At 43.8% G+C, this 20154-nt stretch overlaps 1 protein-coding gene across 2 annotated transcripts in view; it reads left to right on the top strand.

Annotated features, from left to right (window-relative positions):
• Positions 1–20154, top strand: part of EVA1C (eva-1 homolog C) — a 30692-nt gene that overhangs the window by 6944 nt on the left and 3594 nt on the right. Inside the window, exons 2-5 of one of the 2 annotated variants that reach the window (XM_057385974.1) lie at positions 4587–4810; positions 8093–8216; positions 11138–11290; positions 18185–18328. In XM_057385974.1, the coding sequence (XP_057241957.1) occupies positions 4587–4810; positions 8093–8216; positions 11138–11290; positions 18185–18328 (645 nt within the window). The remainder of the gene's footprint in view (positions 1–4586; positions 4811–8092; positions 8217–11137; positions 11291–18184; positions 18329–20154) is intronic. The other variant, XM_057385976.1, reaches the window with a different exon arrangement.

Here is a 20154-nt window from a genome sequence, read left to right as displayed (position 1 = left end):
CAAGAAACATTGTGCCATGAATTTTAGAAACAATGTCTTTCCTTGGTAACATTTTGCCCTCCTCGATTATTAACCATAAATAAAAAGAGCTGCCACACTTGCACACAGCCAARGTGAAAGGGAATGCCGAGAGCTGATGCTTGTCCCTGTGGACAGAGTAACCCTGGCACACAGCATGATCTGTGGCGTAGCTGCCTCTGGAGACCAGCAGAGGTATGGCAGAGGGGATGGGGGGTRAAACTCAGGAGTTAATTTCTCTGCAATGCTTCCTTCACAAACCAACGGAGAAAATATTGCTGGAGAAATACTGTGGCTGGATCCCAACCACCAATCATTGTCAGTGGTGCTTCTAATGGTGTTTGTAGTAGAGTCTATTTGCAATTTTGTTATCACTGCATGAAATCTCTTCCTTCAAACTCACCAGTCTGGCTTGTGTATTTTTAATGAGTGTTGGCACAGTTCTTCACAGAACTGTGGGAGCTGATGGGGATTTACCGGATGTTTTAGGCTTCTGGGACTCCCACAACAATATGTGTGCTATTTCGATCTATTTTGATCTAGAATAGATTGGTATGCCTTAAAAATGAGCTAGCAAATTTCTGTGCTAATTAAGCTAAACTGAACGATGCACAGGAACTGATGCTACTAAATCTGTGTATGAAGACCCAATTCTGAGAACCCTCATAGCTTCTGGACTAATCAGCCTCAGTCTCTAAAAATACTGCACTGCAAATCTGCTCTCTTACCCAAAAGACATTACCTGAGCCAATGCTGAGATTGCTTTTAGTGTGTGCTGGGCTTTGCCTCACAGCCTAAAATGCTTTTCTCAATCCTTCCTTTCATCTGGGGAACTCATGCCAGTATAGAGAAGCTGGACTTATCACACACAGAACTTCCTAAGTTACCAGATTTTCAGTGCTTTTAAGTGGAAAAAATYCTTTCTGGATTTCCATACATTCTGCTCCACTGCTACCTTTATTGTTGCTATTCAAAGTGGTAATGCCAGAAGAAAGTGATGAGTATGAGAAGCTATAACCTCTCAAGAGCTACTTTTTTCACACAAAGAGGTATCTATTTATTCTCCTATGGCAGTTATTTTTGTCAGTCTTTTCTAAAAATTGTTYATCAGTCATTCTTTGCAGCAAGAAGTGATCAGTAAGGCTTAAGGCTTCGTTCAGCTGCTCAGCCTCAGTGTTTTGTGTGGTTCTCTGGTGCTGCTTTTTTTTTAGTTGAAGTTCTTTGTCAGCACAGTGGATGCTGTGACTAATTTGGCTAATTCTGGAAGAAAGGATTACGCTTGGATTCTACATTGGTGTTTTGAGCCTCAGTAAAAGATTACAATGAGTGAGTAGTCTGGGTTAKGCAGACAGCTGGGTGGGATGATACCTTCTGGCCTTCAGATCAATGGGATCTTTTTGTTCCTGTGTGCTTTAGGCTTAATTTCCAAGCCAGTTTCTAATGTCTCGTACATGATTCCATATGCGGAGCACTCCATACACTGCTTATGAATGTGTGCCCTGGAAAATGGGAAAGTGCCTACTGGGGCTTTCACACAGAGATATAGAGAAGTTATTGGGACACTGCAGTATTGTCGAAGTTTTCTAATTTAGACAATTCTCATGGTAGTTAACTTCTTCTTGTATAAAGTATTATATTGTTTTAAAGAGTGATGATATTGTTTCTGAAAAAAAGAGGAACATTATAGCCCTCCTCATTGCAGAATAACACTTAGAAAAGTGACTGCTGCAGCTGCACATCATCTCCCCCTCTATTACCCAAGCCAGAAAACAATGAGAAAAAAACCCCAATATTCAGCCTAAAACATTAAGTCATCTAAGGTTTTTTATAGAGTCTGGTTATGATTCTCCTTGATCAGGGTAAGAAAGCCCATAATTCACAAGTCTTCTGATTTTGCAGCTCAAGTGCACACAGAGCTCACTCCATCCATGCTGGTTGTGCTCCAGCCTTTCCTTTGCCCTGCTCTTCCAGGAAAAGGAATCTCTTTGGCCATCAGGGAGCCCATGAAGACTTCCCTGACATGCAGAGGACCAAAACTTGCAGGTCTGCCGTAGTCCAGGAGCAGCTTCTATTTCCCATATTTGGATAGTAAAAAAAAAGTTTTCCCCAAATTCACTATTAACAGATATTGATGAAATACATACAGAAGGAGAGGACACGAAGCTGCCCCAGGAAGAGTCAAACCCTCACAGTGCCCTCACTCCTGTACACTACGGCTGTTATCAGCTGTAGAGWTCACACCAGATTTCCCCCAACTTCACACTGTTGTTTGCCTGAATTTGGTCCCTCAGGGAAAATGTTTCTGGACAGAATTCATTACACAATATAGGGATACTTATGGGCTCAAGAAGGTGAAGCTTCTCCCAGGGTAACTACAAGGCCACGCTGCCCAGGAAAGGAGAAGCAGCAGCCGCAGTGCCCGGCCACCAGGAGAGGGCCAGCATCAGGACAGCAATGAACCTGCAGTTTTTCAGGGAAGGGTAAGAGGAAATCGTAACTTTTGGAGTGGGGATCCTTCCTCAGCATAGGCTGTGAGCTGCCGAGGGCTGGCTGCTCCATGTGTGCCTGTGTGTCCAGCAATGAAAAATGCAGGTTTGCATGGTCTGCCACATGAGATGAGTAATTTAGATACTGTATCACCACTCCTCTTATCAGAGAACATTAAGTTTCAGCAATATCCATTTTTATCCTTTATTGTATGCAAATACACAAGAATTTTAGCAACAGCAGAGTCATGTTTAAGCCACTTAGGTTGGAGAGCAAGATGTCTTATTTTCACCAGTCCACCTAACGGCATTTTTACAAGTGAACCATACTGTTCCTACAGAATCAGAGCAAGATTTTTACTAAGACTTTTTTTTTTTTTTTAAGGATTGAATAGTTGCAATTGTTGGAGAAAGGTGCTTAGATGCTGGATTAGGAATTTGAAGGATCAAAGTAGCAGTTAAGATGCCAGGGAACTCATCCAAATCACAGCATAGCTGATATTCTTTAGGGAATACTGGACTGTTTTGTATACAGTGCTCTTCGCCCCAAGTAACTTAAAACCTGAAGAATTGAAATGATCAAAAATACTGGGTCGTATCTTTGAGGGTGTTGAGTAACCACAATTCATGTAGGGCTGAACACTCTGACACTGTGGCCATTTATGGCACGATGGTGATGCCAAAGGCRGTCAGCAAATGCCACAGGAGGCCCCTCTGCAGCCCTGGGCCATAGCGGAGTCACTTGGGTGCCATTGGGCACTCAGCCCATTTTCCTGGCAGCACTCACCACCTCCCAGGAGCGGGCTGACACAGGAGGGGCTCTGGCAGGGAACTTCAATTATTTGTGATTTCAATTACACAGAAAATGTAGGGGATGGATTTGGTTGAGGGTTTGATTATTCCTTTTAGCCCGTGAGAAGCTGCGGGGATTGCTGTTGGACTGGGTTCCTTGAGATCCAGACTGAAAATGCAAGAAATTTTTTCTGTCCCAGTTCCAGTGCCAGTGCTCAGGCTGAGGTCAGTGAGGTGGGGAACTCACCTACAGTTCTGCTGTGCTGGAAGGTACATCTGCCTGGCTCTTGTCCTCCCCTGGGCTCTGGATGGGGAACAGCAAAGGTGACAGTGGAGAAGGCTTCTCCTTCCTCCAGACTTAATACATTATATGGAAGCTGATTTTCCTTATCCAGATGCACAGCTGTAGCTGGAAAAGATGCCAGAGAACTGAAATGTTTGACCCATCCCTGGAAGTATTCAAGGCCAGATGGGATGGAGCTCTGAGCAACCTGTTGCAGTGAAAGGTGGCAGGGGGTTTGGAACTGGGTGATCTTTAAGGTCCTTTCCAACCCAAACCATTCTATGATTATATGATTTTCATATCTTTTGCTTGGAGTACAAAGTTTCTATTCAAAAACCTTTTTGAAAATCTCATGTTCTTTGGATAAAGTTTATGAAGGGCAGAAGTGTGAAAATGAAATGTGCCATTTTATTTAAATGGCACATTTTAATTAATTAAAAGAGTGAATTCTTCCTCAATCTTTTCTTTGAGAAAACGAATTCTTWTTTTAATGATACCAAAAAGCCCCTGATTCAGCCAAGATGAACAAGATGTTCCCACAAGAAAATGTGAGTTTTTTCTCCACTATACTTAAAAGTGTGAAACACAACTGCCCACAAGCCCAAAATTGTAGCACATCCGTTTAAGAAGAGGTTTAAGGAATACCTTAGGCAGCTGGAATGAAAGCGCCTGGCCCACAAAACCAAGTAATAGCCTTCTGACTTCTGCAGACAAGCCCTGGGATCATGAGTAGCCACAACTGGCAAGGGCCTGAGCCCACCTATCATCAGTACAACTTGTCCTGCCGAGTGCCGGGAGGACTCGACTCCCTACAAGAGACCTCGTGTTTTGCAGCCCAGAGYGCTACGGGCACGGAAGGGGTGACCCATTCAGAGAACTGGGTGGCTGCGGGCCAGACATATAACCTTGACTACAATGCCCTTTCTGGAGCCTGATTGTGGTTTTCCTATTATCTAACGAGCTTGTCATTTCCTGTGCTAGTTGTAACAGAGCTGAATATTTTCTAGGTTACCTAACGAAACTCCTGCAGAATCACACCGCCTATGCCTGCGACGGGCAGCACCTGAGCCTGCACTGCCCTCGGCACTCAACCATCAGTGTTCAGTCAGCATTCTATGGGCAGGACCCCCACATGTGCAGACTGTGGGAGCCTGAAACCAGGATGACAGAGCCCAGAAACTGCGTGGCACCCACCTCTTTGCAGGTACCACTCGTTGTAACAGTTCTTAAGGTACAGAATGTTTTTGACCATTTCCTTGCCATTTCTGTGCAAGTGTTCTCACTCTTGAACAAGGTGATGCTGTGGATCACCTATGGCAGTTTACCATCAGAAGTGCTACAGCTGAAAGGGTTTGCCTGGCCAGCAGGGTATTACCGTAGGATTGTGACAGTTTTGAAGATTGCCTTCCATTGTGATGAGCCTTGCTTTGGAAACCCCATTCCTAAAGTACCCTGAACCAGTCAGCTCCTTTCCGTTCAAGGGCTGGTCACAACTGATCTATCACGCAGGCCCTCCTTGACCCCAGGGGAGGACACAAACATTGGACAGAGCATTCACAAATCCAGTGAATAAGATAACATCCTGGTTGGCATTTGGCTTGTTCCATGCCTATCTTCTCTCACTGAAAAGGCAYAGCAACAGCTAAACAGCAAATCCTAAGCATTTCTGCAGATAGCTGCATTTCTGTGACTACCTGATTTGTATCAGTGACATCCTATGGTTCGTTTGCTGGGCCTGCTGCAGTACAGCTTAAAATGATTTATACTTCATCAATTATTACTTTCTCCTGTGGAGACTTTTGTAACAAGGCTTATAAGGTCTAACTTAAAACTGCTGTCAAAGGCTTGCTTCATCATAGTGAAAAATACCCAGCRTTGTTGCAAATTCAGTAAATCTTTGCAAAAATGAGTAGTCAGATTCTGAACATGTTCTGTTGGTTAAACTGCTGTAAATGCTCCACAAAAGTTCTTATGAAGTTTGCAGCGTTTGTGTCTGTATACCACTCCTTCCTTCTTGACATGAGGGAATGTCTATTCCAATCACTAATCTGTTGAAGAGTATTATGGAGCGGTTTGGCAGTAATATTTTCTCTCCAGAAACAGTATTAGGTCAATTTTGCAAGTGTGGCTTGCCCATGATGTTCTGCAATTTTTAAGGACATTCCAGACATGACCTATGGGCCATGTGAAAGTACATCTCTCCACCAAAAACAGCAGGCCAGATACATCAGTGATGTTATATTACTGACTGCAGTGAAGTGGCAYCAATGATTATTTTGGGCTCGTGAGTGCTGTTGTGAGGTCTCCGTGGGCAGTTTTTTCCCTTGAATATAATAAACACAGCATGGGATAACTTGTATAAACTACCACCATCATTCGGGCACTGTGGCTGATCAAAGACATGAAAGCATTTTGGCAGGGCCACGAATGTGAGAGATACCAATGCTCTGCATCTCAGGGAGTTCCAGTTCCGTTAAGAGGAGACACATCTTGTAAACTGATTCCTTAGAACAGAGCACCAGTGACCCCATCCCTCTTCCCCTTCCCCTTGGAAGTGGGTCTGCAGTCTGCACAGGCAGGCGAGATGATGCCCTGTAGCTGGGAGGAAGCATCACAGGAATATTTTACAGAGACCTCCTGTTAGAGGGATCACTGCAAAGCTGGATCTGGCTGGAGACAGTAACAGCCCGGTGCTATTTTGAGTATCATTGTTTGCTTTTGCGTGCCTTTGCACAGCAACATGAGAGAAAATGCAACTCCTGTTTGCATTAGGCAGGAGAAAATACAAACAGATGCACAGGAGATGATTCAGCTCAGGTGCAAACAGAAGGTGACTCAGTAGGGGACAGCTATCTCCATTTATTAAAGATGTAACTGTATTTCACTGGCCCCTTCCCAATTTGTTTGACTTGCAACTCTGTAAAAGGAGAATTGACTTACAAAATTATGACTGCTGTGCCTTCCTTCCCTTTTAAATTCTTTAGAGTGCATTTAGTACTCAAAATATGTTGGAGGCAAGTCCTCTTCCTCTGCCTGGGAGCTGTAGGATCATTGCCATGTGCTGCGAATGTGTGTCATTGCTGCTTAGAAGGGAAGGTTTCCAGTGATGACAGCAGAGATGCAGCCACTGCCAATTCTCTCAGCCTGGAAACAGGAAGGCAGCTTGTGCCATCACAGTGGTAAATTAGTGATTTGGCCTCTTAGTATGACTGATATCTCTTCTGATGAGAAAAAAAAGCAAAAATTCCCATAAATTTTGAGGGACTACTTAAAACTGTCAGAATGGTATCTTACTCCTTTTAAGAATGGGGTGACCTGGAGATAATACTGTCCTTGTCACAGCTGCTGTGATTTTAAACATCAGGAATCCTGTGCACAGCCACACAGACTACCTAAAAACAGTATCAAAAAAGCCCTCTCTTAACTGAGTTTTGAAGGTGAGTAAGAATTTCCTAAATATGCTGCTGCGTTTAAACTGGGTGTTTTTAGGTACTTTGGCTTCTGACTGTGTTAAAAACTGGACACAGATTTGCCCAAGCTGTCTTCATATTTTCTGTAGCTAAAGTTCCAAGTGCACAGCTGGAGTGGGAGTACCAGTGTGAGCAGTAGAAGCACTCAGTCCTTTTGCCAGACTGGGAGAGAGCCCATGTGACCCTTTGTGTATCACACTGCTGACCTGTTTGTKGTCCTCCTCTGTTGCCACTCCCGGGGAAGCTGCACAGTAAGAACCAGGATATTGCTGGGCCAATAAATTTTGAGTAGATATGGCCTTGGAACAGCATTAAAAAACACCCCACAAAACAAGACAAGGAGGCTGAGGATAGACTTGCACATCTATGCTATCCAATCAAACCAATTGTGAAATTTATTCGTGCAAAGTCAAGCAAATATAATGTGTGTAACTGCAAGCAAGAAGGAAGTGTATCCTGAGCAGGAAGTTCTACACATGGCTTAAAGCTTGGGTTGTGCTTGTCATTAGCCAGAACKCTTTCAAGTGAAGATTATTACAGAGCATGTTCAGGTAATTTTAAGTGGATCGAGAAGAAGTGGTTACAAAGACACCCTTTTGAGTTGCCATGCTTCCCCTGGACACTCTACTCCCATAAATGTGCTCAGGAGTGTATGAGTGCCTCAAGCATGTCAGTGAGAGAGTTGGGGGATTAGTGTGCCCCCATCAACTCTGGGCTCTGCAGTATGGAAGCTGTGGTGGCACTCAAGGGAATTTGGCCAACCTCCCCAGGGGCAGAAGAAAGAGTGACAAATAATAGCAAATTGGTAACTTCCTAATTTGCCATGAGCATGGCTATGGTGAATGTGTTCCCATAAAATTGGCCATGACGCCAAGTCCAGTAAAGCTATGGCCTAGATCCAATGATGCAGATGTTTCTTGCACGTTTACAGCCAAAACGTTGTGATTTCTCTCCTGTGTAGAACAAAGTACAGCTAAGTGTTTTCATTGCTTTATAGCTTCATACCTTGTTGTCAAGACTATCCTTTTTGCCCATTGTTCTAGAAAGTACTGGATGAATGCCAGAACCTGAGATCCTGCCAACTCCTTGTCAATAGTCGGGTTTTTGGGCCTGATCTGTGTCCAGGGACCACTAAATTCCTCCTTGTCTCCTTTAAATGCAAACCTAGTAAGTAATCTTCATCAGGCAAATGTGTTTTTCTGCGTGTTTTGTTGCTTGTTTTGGTTAAAATGCCACTGCACGAGGCTTTGTATAAATCCATGTGAAGTTTTGGGGTGCTTGGATTGATAACTGTTTTCTTTTTTACTTTACCTTAGCTCTCCATTGTGCTTGCAACTTCAGAATGATTGCTGCCAATTTAATGACCAGTGTAGGTTGGCAGGGACAAATGTCAGACATCAGACTAGAAAGGAAAAGTGTTTTGGAAATTATTTTTAGTGAGTTAATAATAATGTCRTATTATATAGAAAGACAGAGCTGAACAGCAAAACCAGATGTTTGGGCTAAGGATCCAAACAATGAGGAAGGTACCCTAAGAAGGAATATGCAAAAATACTTCAGGAGCTGGGCCTAAAGCTTTCAGATTCAAAAATACCTCCCATTTATGGAATAATGGCCAGAAGACACATGTGCTGATTCGGTTATAGAGTTTTATTGCAGAATCACCTGTGCTCTGTGCACGGATACGATGCYGATGCGAAGGGACAAATCTGCCTCAAAGAGACTCCACTTTGTAAACATGAGAAAGTGGAAGAATGATTAAGACAATTCCCATGAGGTTTCCTTTATTGATGGTTTTTAATTGTTTTCCTTGTTGCTATGGTATATGAGAACAAGCTCCAGTAGCCTGGGGGCTCAGCTCTTTTCACAGTAAATTCCCAGTGTGGCTGAAATGGGTCCCAAAGAAAACAGCTGAATGATGATTTATGGGTAGGTTCACCAGCCAGCTCACAAGCAAAGGAGAAAGCACTAAAGGGGTTTTCTTTGATCAGAGCACTAAGAGAGACATCAGTGGTAGAACAGGAGTAGGTGGSAAGCAAACTGAAGGGCCAGCTCACACTGGAAAGTGGAAGCCAGAGCAGAGAGATGGAGAGGAATAGGCAGATGTTACCTCTGGCAAAGCACTGACTCGAGAACTCCCAGAGAGATACCCTGGGCCAATCATTAGGGGAAAAAAAAAAGTGCCTGAAATGTAAACTTTTCATTATCTGTTTTATGATATCAATAGTTAAATTATTTTTGCATATTGCAATTAGCGTGTTATTAATAGTAGATGGTTTTGAATATCACAACAGTGTTTGTGTCATTAGAAATCTCTTTTTACTAATCAAAAGTGATTTGGGAACCTTTTTATTACTTTCAAAAGATGCTCAATATTTTTTCCCATGGGAGAGGAGTTTCTTGGAGCATATAGTATTTTCTGTGCCCTGGCTTTTAAAAAAGCTGGTCAAAAGCATATTTAGCAGCAAGTGCTGCCTTCCGGATTGAGAAATAATCCAATTCCAGTGCAAATTACATGATTTCTTGTGACAGGAAATTTATATTTGTAGGTAAGATACCAATATTGTTAGTCTTGGCTGTGGAAAACATCCTTACTCAGGAAATCACCTCAGGATAACTTCAAGTATGTTTTGCAGTCTCCTTGCCTTCAAGTAGGCACTTAAGCAGTTGCCTAAATCCCTTAGTTTTTCACCTATTTAGAATTATTGTTGCCATATCTCTGCAGAGGCTTATGTTGGGGTCTTCTCCTTGTCTGATACCACTTGGGGTTATATGTAGCTCCACAGCCTCTCCAGCACAGCCAGGCAGACTCAGCCCAGCTTTAGGCTGTCAGACCCCAGGTTTTTGTCCTGTTTATGAGAGCACAATATGGYAGGTGCTTCTGCAGAAGTCACAATCTGCAGCAGGTATTGTTCGAAATCACTCCTTTTAGACTTAAGCTTGTGGCTGTTGATGAGCTCGAATGGAAGAAACGGCACATTACCAAGAAATTAACCCACTGTTTTATCTGTTCAGTTTTGGATGAAACAATAATGTTTTCATTCATGAGTTGACAGGAGGTTTTTCTTTCTCCAGTTCCCCAAGAACTAACATCCACTCTCCACTCACAGGGACACCATTCACTAACAATAAGGTTTTCCTTTTCTTCTGCTCAGCTCAGGAATCTCCTTTTCCTGATTTCACATTTCTGAGGACTAAAAAATTGGAGAAGAAGCTCTTCTCCCTGGCCTTATTTGCAGTAAGAAGGTTTGGTACCATAGCTCAACCAGGAAGGCTCAAGAAGGTAAAATGCCATGAACAGAGCGGCTGCTTAGGCCAGGAAGAGCATCATTGACCAGGTGGCAGATCTGAAAGGGTTCCCTAGGAGGGATAAGCCATGCAGATGTGCTCAGTGCCTTCCCCACCTCTGTGCTGAGGGCGTTGCTGGGCTGCCTATGCCAGCTGAACAAGGGAACGGGGGATTTTTCTCAGTCTCCCAATTCACATCACTTTGCCAGCCAAACTTTTGAAAGAGCCCTTGCTGGACAATGCTGCCCAGGGAAACCCACTGACCTTGGTGGAGCCATGCAAACCCAGCTGAAAGCACAGTCTGGCTCGGGATGGGGACCCATCCCAGCCTTTGTCCTTCCGCTGTCCGTCTCTCGCCCAGCGCTGTCACGGAGCAGTGCCAGCCCTGCGTGTGATTGATGAGTGTGCAGGGGCAGCTGAGGCGAGTGTGGAATGCAACGGCGTCCTGAGGAGAGACAAAAGGGAAGGATGAAACTTCTCTTACCGAGCAGGAGTGGAAAGCTAGCCAGGAAACCAGGAAGGAAGCGGGGAGGCTGTTCCACTGGGAGAGGAGATTGACAAAAGTTAGGGGGTTTTATTCTGTTCAAAAAGGAGCCACAGGCTCTAGAGAGTCACTTGGGAGCAATTCATTTGGAAGAAGTGCTCTGCGCTTGACTCTGTGTCTGGCTGTACTGGTGCCACGTGTCACTTGCAACAGCATTTGCAGGAAAGCTGGTTTCTGTCCTGCTGCTATTTGCTATTAAGAGTCCAGCTAAATAAATTGCCTCATGCTACCATATTGCTGTTTGCTTCTACTTTAGCTGAATACAAAACCAAATCAGCATGTGAAAACCAGGAACTGAAGCTCCACTGTCAGGAATCCAAGTTCCTTATCATCTACTCGGCCACGTACGGCAGATGGGCACACGAGGAGAACGTCTGCTCAACAAAGGCGGAGCACACACCCCCCTTTGGTATGTTTGGGCACTGTTGAGGGACCTTCTCCAGGCAGGAGCACAGGGAAGAGGAGACACAGGTGGGGAGAAACTTCAGGTGCCAGACCAGTGGTGCTTTGAAAGCATTGGTGATTGAAATGTGAGATGATTATTTCTGAAACTCAAACAAACTGCCCAGTATGAGGGAGGAACATAGAGTAAGAAATGCAGCGACGTAATACACTTTCATACAGTTCATCAGTCCTTAGTATGATTAGCATCAAAAACTAGTTTTCTTGCCTGCCTTGAATTTAGGTGACATTTATTAAATATCACCAGTTTGCCTCTCCTCTTCCTCCAGCTTCTGACAATGACCAGTTGACCCAAGTGTCACAATACTGTGTCTTACTGCTCCTTCTTCTCTGATACCTGTTTCTGCCAGATATTCCCTGCCTTAGCTGCAGACTGTAAGGAGAGGGTCCATGAGCGGGGCCATTGCTTTAGATGCTGTTGTATGSCCAGACTCCAAAGCTGTGGTGGCACACTAGAAATTTAAATGCACCTGGGACTTCTCTCTGGCACCAAGTCAGGAATGCCCTAGGTACACATTAAACTGAATAATACATTCAGTGGTGAAACTGAGGGCATGAAGGTAACTTTTCACACCATGGAGAAGGCCAGCATGAGATGAGTGTGCTGTCCCAACACCTCGGTACTACACACGGAGGGCTTGCATCAGCAAGCAAAAGCTTAACCCTGCTCGTAAGAAAAATGCTTTAAGTGTCATCTATGAGAAGCCTCTCTGAACATCAAGAAGATATCAATAATTAATCTTAAGGGCCCTTCGTCTGCAAGCCAATGTTTCTATTTAGTTACATAGATAGAAGTATAAATTTATTGCCTGAAAATTGCAATCTGTTCTTAGACAAGAATCTCTTTAATATGCCACGTCTGTGTTTCACACCGGCTCTCTTGGGACTTCGCATAGACTTAGCTGTGYCTGTCTGTTCTGTGGAGGAAACATTTAGCAGGTCTCTGGCAAGCCCACACACCCCTTATGCTGGTGGCACAACAGGTGACACAAGGCAAGGCAGAGATGGCTTGGCTGATTGAGAGAGGCTGCTATCAAACTTAAGTCTCACACTTCATTCACCTTTCAAAATCACTCCCTTGCCTCTAATGTCAGCTCTCACAGTTCACAGATCAGAATTCTGCAAACCTTTCCTACTCGATATAGTTTCCCAGGATAAGGAGAAAAAAATTCCAACAGCAACAAGCTTTGCTTTGGCCCCTGGGTACAAGCACCTGTGAAGCAACACCCTGGCTGGTGCCGGTTTTGTGCTCTATAAAGCAGCCTAAGACACCAGTAAAGGGACCATGAAACCTGAGACAAACACAAAGCACATCTACAGAAGGTAGATCCTTGTATAGATTTCCTACTACTTTGTGGAAGTGCTTGACCTCTTCCTGATCTTCTGCAGGCAATGGAATTTCCAAAAGTCTGTGTGGCGTGGGAGTTCACATTCCGTTATCACAAAAGACTTGGCACTTGGGAGGCAGATCCAATTGACTCCAGATCTATCTGCCTTGAGCCTAAATCTGACTAATGTCATTATTTAGGCACCTACAGATGTAAGTGGGTGCATGATTAGATTTCTGCAATGACTGTGCACCTTTCTCTCAGGGAAAACGATGGTAAATTGAATGTAACGACTTGACACAGCTCTTCCTTCCTGAATCAGAGCCCATGTACCTATTTATGTTWGCACCAAAAGCTAAACTGGTTCTAGCACACACACATCCATTGTTGTTTCAGCTCACATTGGCGCAACTCAGCCTAAGGGCAGTGCTCCAGCCTTTCCAGTTCTTTCACTGCATCGCAGAGAAACTGTGAGGCACTTTTTATAACACTATGCAGAAGAGGAGTAATCTGCAGGTCCTAATGACAGGCACAGAAAGTCTCTGGTGAGCTTAGAAGTTTTGCATCTCTCCATACTGGATACAGTCCTGCCAGGTSTACTGAATATCTCCGTGAGAACCTGGCCACCTGCCGTTATGTGTGACAGCAATGACAAACAACAGCTTTGGGTTGTTCTCAAACATTGCTTTTCTGTGAACTACCTGTCAAGTCAGCTGACAGACTTTCAGAACTTCGGTTCAAAGGAAACCCAGGAAAACATGACACTTCTTTGGCAAAAAGGCTCTTCTCCATATAGGAAATAAAGTATATAAATACATCTCTGCTATGGGAGATCTGTGAGCACTTGTAGGATGCTGAGCCTCAGCTCCATATTTAGCGTGACTACCTACTCATGCAACTGGTTTTCTGAGCCAGTTTAATAGTAAAAACCAGTTTCTGCAGCTGTCCAAATGCCTGGCACTGTTAAGACTGTACAGAATTTTCAATAAGCAACTGCCCTCTTTTACTAAGGTTATAAAAAATGTCACAAAAAATTCTGAGTGTGGTTTTGTAGCAGATGATTCTGCCTAGAGGAATCCATTGTGCCCAGCACCAAAGCAGGAAACTGTAGCAGTTTGTTCCTGTGTGAATTGTTGCCTTTTCTGACCCATTATCTCTTTTATATCTGTACTAACATGTACATGAAGAAACAGAATATTTATTGGCCAGAAGAAGTTAAAATATTGTGCCAGAACASGTTTCCATAGAGAGCACAAGGAAGATTCAGGTCAACAAACACCTCTCAAATTATAAATTACTCTTGTTAATACATGAAAATACTTGAAAGAAGGCTTGGTAGTGGGTCGCCTCTAGGTTCAGCTTGCAAGCTAGAACACTGCAGTATCTTTCCCAGAAATTCCTCGGGATGCACACTGACTGGTCAGATGTATGTTCTCTCAAGCACCGGTGACTAGCAGAGCCCAGAATTACACCCCTGGCATGGTTCTCATTACTGGAAGGTGGAATTCTTTCCAGTACAGCCTTTCCTTTTCCTGGTCCCACTTTTGGAGGGTTGAGAGATTAGGTGGAGAATTCACAAACTCTCATTACAGCTTGCACTGTGCCAAGACATACCCTGGGGCTGGGATTTGTCCTAGTCTCCTTTGCCCAGTGGAATTCAGCTAAGAGGAAGGCATGAGCAAGCCAAATAAGGGACATTTTCAAAATCCTGTAGGTTCCTTCCAGTCCAAGTAGGTGTTGTGATTTTTTTTTTTTTTTTAATGTAACAGGATTCTATGATGCTGTGACTCTCCTTTGTTTGTGTGTTTGAATATTGTGGCCAATTCAAAGGGCTTTACACCTCTTATTCACTGACCGACTGAAAAGCTTATAGTTTCTGTCTCTTACTAAAAAATGTACTCTCTGCCTGGTGTGAGCCAGTCCYTAGGGAAAATCTCTCAAGAGCGGAAGTAACTGCAGTGAAGACACAAGCAGCTGTAGGCAGACCTGGAAATGTTTCCACACTGCCTTGGCACTTTGGGCATGGGAGACAAGAGTCAAATTAATTTTCTGGATGCACGAGTAAGGATAAAATAGTCCAATTTTGCTTCCCAAAACCTCTTAAGTCAGCTCTGTCTGTGTGCAGACATCAGATATGAAAAGGTCCTTGCCCGTGTCAGCTCGAGCAAACTGGGAAACTTAGCAGGTGTTTTGGGCCCCAAGAYGTTCCATTTAGAGCCATTGCACCCCTTGGCCCCAATGAATCTTGTCAAGACAACAGTCCCTCAGAAGAAGAGGTTTTCAGAGCAGTGGCAGGGTGAGGATTGATTGTTTGAAGGGAAGAAGAGACCAGCCACTGCTTTTAGAGTCCAAGTACCTTACTTCTGAGATGAACAGGGAAGATTAGTTTTGGCTGGTGGAAGTTGCTTGGAGCACTCTGAGACACACATCACTTCGACCAGTAATGTTTTCTTTACAGCAGTTCAGTACTGGGTCTATCTTTTTATGGCTCAAATTTGTGAAAAATTTGGAAAAGTACTTGGCCCTAAAGTCTAAAAGGAGCCAAGGACTTCCTGCCTGCGCACATGCAGGAGCAGGGAGTCTGGTTCCTGCTGCCAGGAAGCGGAGAGCCCCACTTGTCTYTTGCCCTTGGTGGTTGGTGGGATGGATCCCCCACTCTGCCCACGCATCTGCAAAGAGGAGAGAGAGACCAAGTTTGGTTTTTCTTTTCGTACAAAAGTGCTGTGGATCACACTGTGTGTTTCTGCTGGATCAGCACTTCAAGTGGCCCTTTTCTGATGCACAGGCTGTGTGCCATGCTCTTGCATAAATTACCATATTACTTCAGYAACTTTCCTTAAGAGTCTGCAGCCTTAGCTTGCTCCAAACTCCATAGTTTCCCCTTGTCAGTTCTTGTCCCCACAGCTGGTATTTGGGCCGCACAAAGAACTAGCCAYCCCGCTTTGGAGGTGTGAAATCTTTGTTTTCAGTTAATTTTAAAAGTGAGCGCCTTATTCTTCTGTGGGTGGGCACAGCCCAGGACACATAAACTAGTATAAGGAGCAGTTGAGGATGAAAGCAGTTGGAAATGTTTGGAGAGGGTGGGACAGGACGCTGTCGCCGGAGCCTGGCACAAGATGCTCCATCACCTGCAGGTCTTGTGTGGCAGGGTGGAAAGAAAGGGAGGGAAAGCTCCTCCTGTCTGAATTGAGAAAAGCTTTAAGAAACCAGAAGACAAATTACTTCTCATTAAAGCCTGCATGATTTATGGCATGTCATTTGCATGCCAAAACTTTGCCAAACAAAGCTAATTAGGGATCTGAAAGAACCTTTCCTTCAGAAACAAGGCATTCTACTCCAACTGTTCAATAGCTGCAGCCAGATTGGATAGATTATTACTGCATTAAGAACCTCGTCTTGACACCCGTGTCCCTGTGCCATCCATAGCAGTGTCTGGTATAAAAGATCCACCGACAGTCTTGGTGTGTAACAAGCAGCTTTGGGAGAAGGGCGTGGAGAATGGAGTGTTTTCCCAGCCACATATTGCTGCCTTGTCTGCCACCACTGGATGCTGYCAGCCTTTTAGCACTCTGGGAATGTGCCTTTCCAGAGGCAGGTTATTGAAAATGCATGGTACCAGTCTAACAGACTCCAGGGATATCTGTGGAGATCAAACAGCATTTAGCCACAAAGAAGCCACATTGCATATTTATGTTCATCTCCCAGTTAATGTTTTCTTTGGAGCCATTCTATGGGATTCCTTTACCCAAAACACAGCACTGACCCCTCCTCATTCAGTCACTGGAATAAGATATTTGACCAGGAGGAGGTTAAGTTATTCAAGTTATTCCCATCRTAGCTGCTGGGAGAGCTAGTGGGAAGGTAGCAAGGATGCACATAAATCAGATAGGAAAAAAAAAAARAAGGATATTTTTTGATCGAATCACTAAAACCCCAAATCTTTTTAGAACACAAAGTTCTAAAGGAAGTTTTAAATAGGTTTTTTTTTTTACATTATACATCTTTCCAGATAACATCTGTTCTGACCTGCAGAAGAAACCAGCCATGGTTTGCATTTACTCACCTGTGATACCAGGCAAGCCTTGGGAGGTTCTCCAAAACCTGGCCTGCCAAGAACCTGCAGGCACAATATGACTGGCTTCTCAGGCAGAGGAGCCAAATCCAACATGGATAGAGATGATAAGAAGCTATTAACTCCCACAGAAACATGAGCAAATGCCTACCAAAGGCATTTGGTAAACACATGAAACATATGACTGAATATGTAGAAAACCATCCATGTTCAAAGTAACCCACAAACCCTTTGCTAGACAGGTCAGCCCAATCTCTCCTGATGGATCTGCTCAGGTGTATGACTTATTTGGGGCTGGTGTCAGGGAATTAACTCTAAAAATSACAAATTTGCCCCATTTTCACTCATTAAATGTAAAGAACTCAGTCTCAAACCTTCTTTTCAAATAGATTTGGGGAACCTTTGAAGTGTCTTTGGAAACAGTGCTTGTCCTTCCTCTAAAGAGGCAAAAATCAGCTTCAGCAGTTGGCAGATGACCAGATGCCATCCTTCACTGTAGGAAAAGGGACTGTTTTAATGCCCAGAGAACTAAGTTTCAGGCCTCTAGAGTGCYCTTGCCTCAGAAGCCTCGAATGAAACATATCTGTCACACACAGAAAGCCATGGTGTGTGGGGGGATGCAGAAAGATTTAGAGAAGTGTTACTCGCTCCAGACTTGTCCCTTCTGCATCCTTTTTGTTTAGAAAACAAAACTACAGGATGCTTTTTGCTTTGTGGCTTGGAGTTTAGCACATGTGGATACAGAGAACTTAATCACATTTAGAGACTTTTTTTTTTTTTAAAGAGTGTGACTCACACACTTTCCCACTCAAATAATTTCAGCTCCAGTGCAAAACCCATWTTTGGAAGCCACATGTTTTCCTGGTTAAACATTGAGCCCATTTTGAACTCTTMATAGTAAGTCAAAAGCTACTTTTTAATACGTGAACTTCCCTGTAGCCTGAGCTGTTGCAACACATAAAAATTTATCTCACCTGACTTGAACTGAACTTGGGTGTCCAGCCTGACTCATCTCAGTAACCCAGGGCTGAGAGACAGACTTGGAAAGAACATTTCATCTCTCTTGATTTGAGATGAAATAGATGGAGAGCTATTCGGATGTGTAATTATTTTTTCCAAGACATCCTGAACAGAACACTGAGACTTTATATTGGGCACCTGTTTGGAGCTTGACAAGACTCTTCCTGCAGCCTTAGTATGCACCTGGAAGGCAACATGGGAGAGTTAACCTGCTGCAAGTTCACATTTTTATTGCAGCTGACTTTCCTGCATTGACAAATCTTAATATCTAACTCTGAATTATCTAACTCTGAATATCTAACTCTAGGCAAAATTATGCTTGAGATCAGACGCAGATTTGTTTCTTTAGTCGTGCATCCAGGAACTCTCATTTTGGATAACACCAGGGCTGGACATTTATTGTATGCATTTTTTCTTTCAGACTGTTTGTCTTACACGGCGCTGGAAGTGTTATCAAAAAGGTGTTACGGGAAACAGAGATGCAAAATCATTGTCACTAGCCGTGATTTTGGGAGTCCATGCCTACCTGGAGTCACAAAATACCTTAATGTCAGCTATGCATGCGGTAAGAGTAAATGCACAATCATTTTCAAGCCCTCGTTTCTGCTTGAAAAGACACACACATGTCCACATATGGASACTGAGCCTCCCTAAATACCCACTTCCCTCTAACATAGGAAGTTTGTGACACAGCCATACAAAACACAATCCCCTGGGCAGAGCTGCATCTAACAGAGACGCTGGCATTAAGGGGACTTTTTTTGCTGTTAAAAAAACCATGACTGACAATAAAATATCAAGTAAGCAGTCCAATATTTTTGAGAAGTACTATCAAGATAAGAGTCTGTTCCACAGAATTCACCTAGGAGTCTTTTCCACAGAATTCAGCTGCAACAGAGCTAGGAAAAATAAGCCCAGTCCTGAAACCTGATTCACGTGAGCACATCTGCAGCTTCTCCCTCACAGAAGGGCTTCCATTCTTGTAGAAAGGGAAGTGAAGGTTCATGAAAAGTAAAGGTTTGAGGTTATACATCCCTTGCAGGACTGAAATGTACTTCAGCTCATTCCTGAGACGAGGGAACAGCTTTCCATATTGTTTGCCAGAGACTAACATATTTTCATAAGAGGCGAGCACAATTCCCTGCAATACTTCAATAGGAGCAGTTCCACAGGTATACACTGCAGGGTCCCTTGGCTACCTCCCTAGTGAGTAGTGGTCAAAGGGTACAGGTTACCTGAGACATGCTTTTGAGAACAGCAGTGTAGGATTGACAGCCCGATCACCTCTACCTGAAGACTAGATGAAAATGAGCCCAGGAATTGGTTGCCAGCTGTGAAAGGCAGTCCAGTAATTCAGTTTCTTATTACTGGAGAGATCTGGGAATCTGCCATTGCACCAATACGTTATATTATTTTGCAGGTGCCTTTATGAACCAGTTAATGTAATTCTTCCTAATTAGCATGAGGATAATTACAACAAGTYATTCCTCTCTGCACGTCTGTGTACCAGAAAAGCAGCATGAGTTTGTTTTCACTGCAGTTAAGCATTCTGTTATTTTGGGATGTGGTTTTGCAAAAACACATGGGTAATAAATAGTGTTCTTGTGTGTTGCTGGCATTTGGAGGAGTTCTGCCAAATCTTACTGAGCTGTGCAATCTGAAGCATTAGCGAATGATTTACAGGTTTGGTTATTTCACAGATCATCTAATGAACACGGGAAGAATTTGGCATATTCCAGAATGAGATTTTACATAATTCTCCTCACTAGAAGATGCTTGCTAACCTGATGCCTCCCAAGATAACGCAAATAGACCTCTCCCTGTAGTGGCAGGAACTCAGCACAGCAGAGCATTTTTGTTCTCAGGGCTGTGCCACACTTCCAAGTATTTCTGTCATGGTCAGGAATGCGGGAAAAAGCCATACTCCCTAGCCAGTGGTCAGCAGCTGTTTACAGGTAGTGAGCCTGGCTGCATTTTTAAATTTGCAGTTCATTTCTGACAGCAAAAACATGGCAGGACCTGGGAGGTGCTGGTTTTTTTAAGTCTCTCTGCTCAGCATCATCTCCTGTCTGCACAAGGTGGGACCTCCTGGTTCTTGTTGAGGCTGCACTTCAGGATCACAGAATCCTCTCTCAGGAAACACGGCTCCTGCGGCCCCACAGTTTATCAGCACTCCCTGGATGCCAGAGTCCCTTTGCAGGCTGCCTTTGGTGGCCTCCGGAGGTGACTAACTGCTACTTGACAAAATACTGCTGGCACAAGTTGAAGTACAGATGTGATTATCTCAATCAAAATTCCTCATGCTGGTACCAGMTGTTCTGTTCAGCAACCTGATGTAGCCTATCCAAGTCCTTGCATCTGAAAGGGATTGTAATGAAAATGAGCAATACA

The sequence above is a fragment of the Malurus melanocephalus genome, unplaced genomic scaffold, assembly GCF_030028575.1.
Source record: "Malurus melanocephalus ecotype Western Australia unplaced genomic scaffold, MMel_1.1 scaffold_898, whole genome shotgun sequence".
NCBI classification, from domain to species: Eukaryota; Metazoa; Chordata; class Aves; order Passeriformes; family Maluridae; genus Malurus; species Malurus melanocephalus.
The sequence above is the reverse complement of the archived record's forward strand: the minus strand, read 5'-3'. Positions and strand labels throughout refer to the sequence as shown.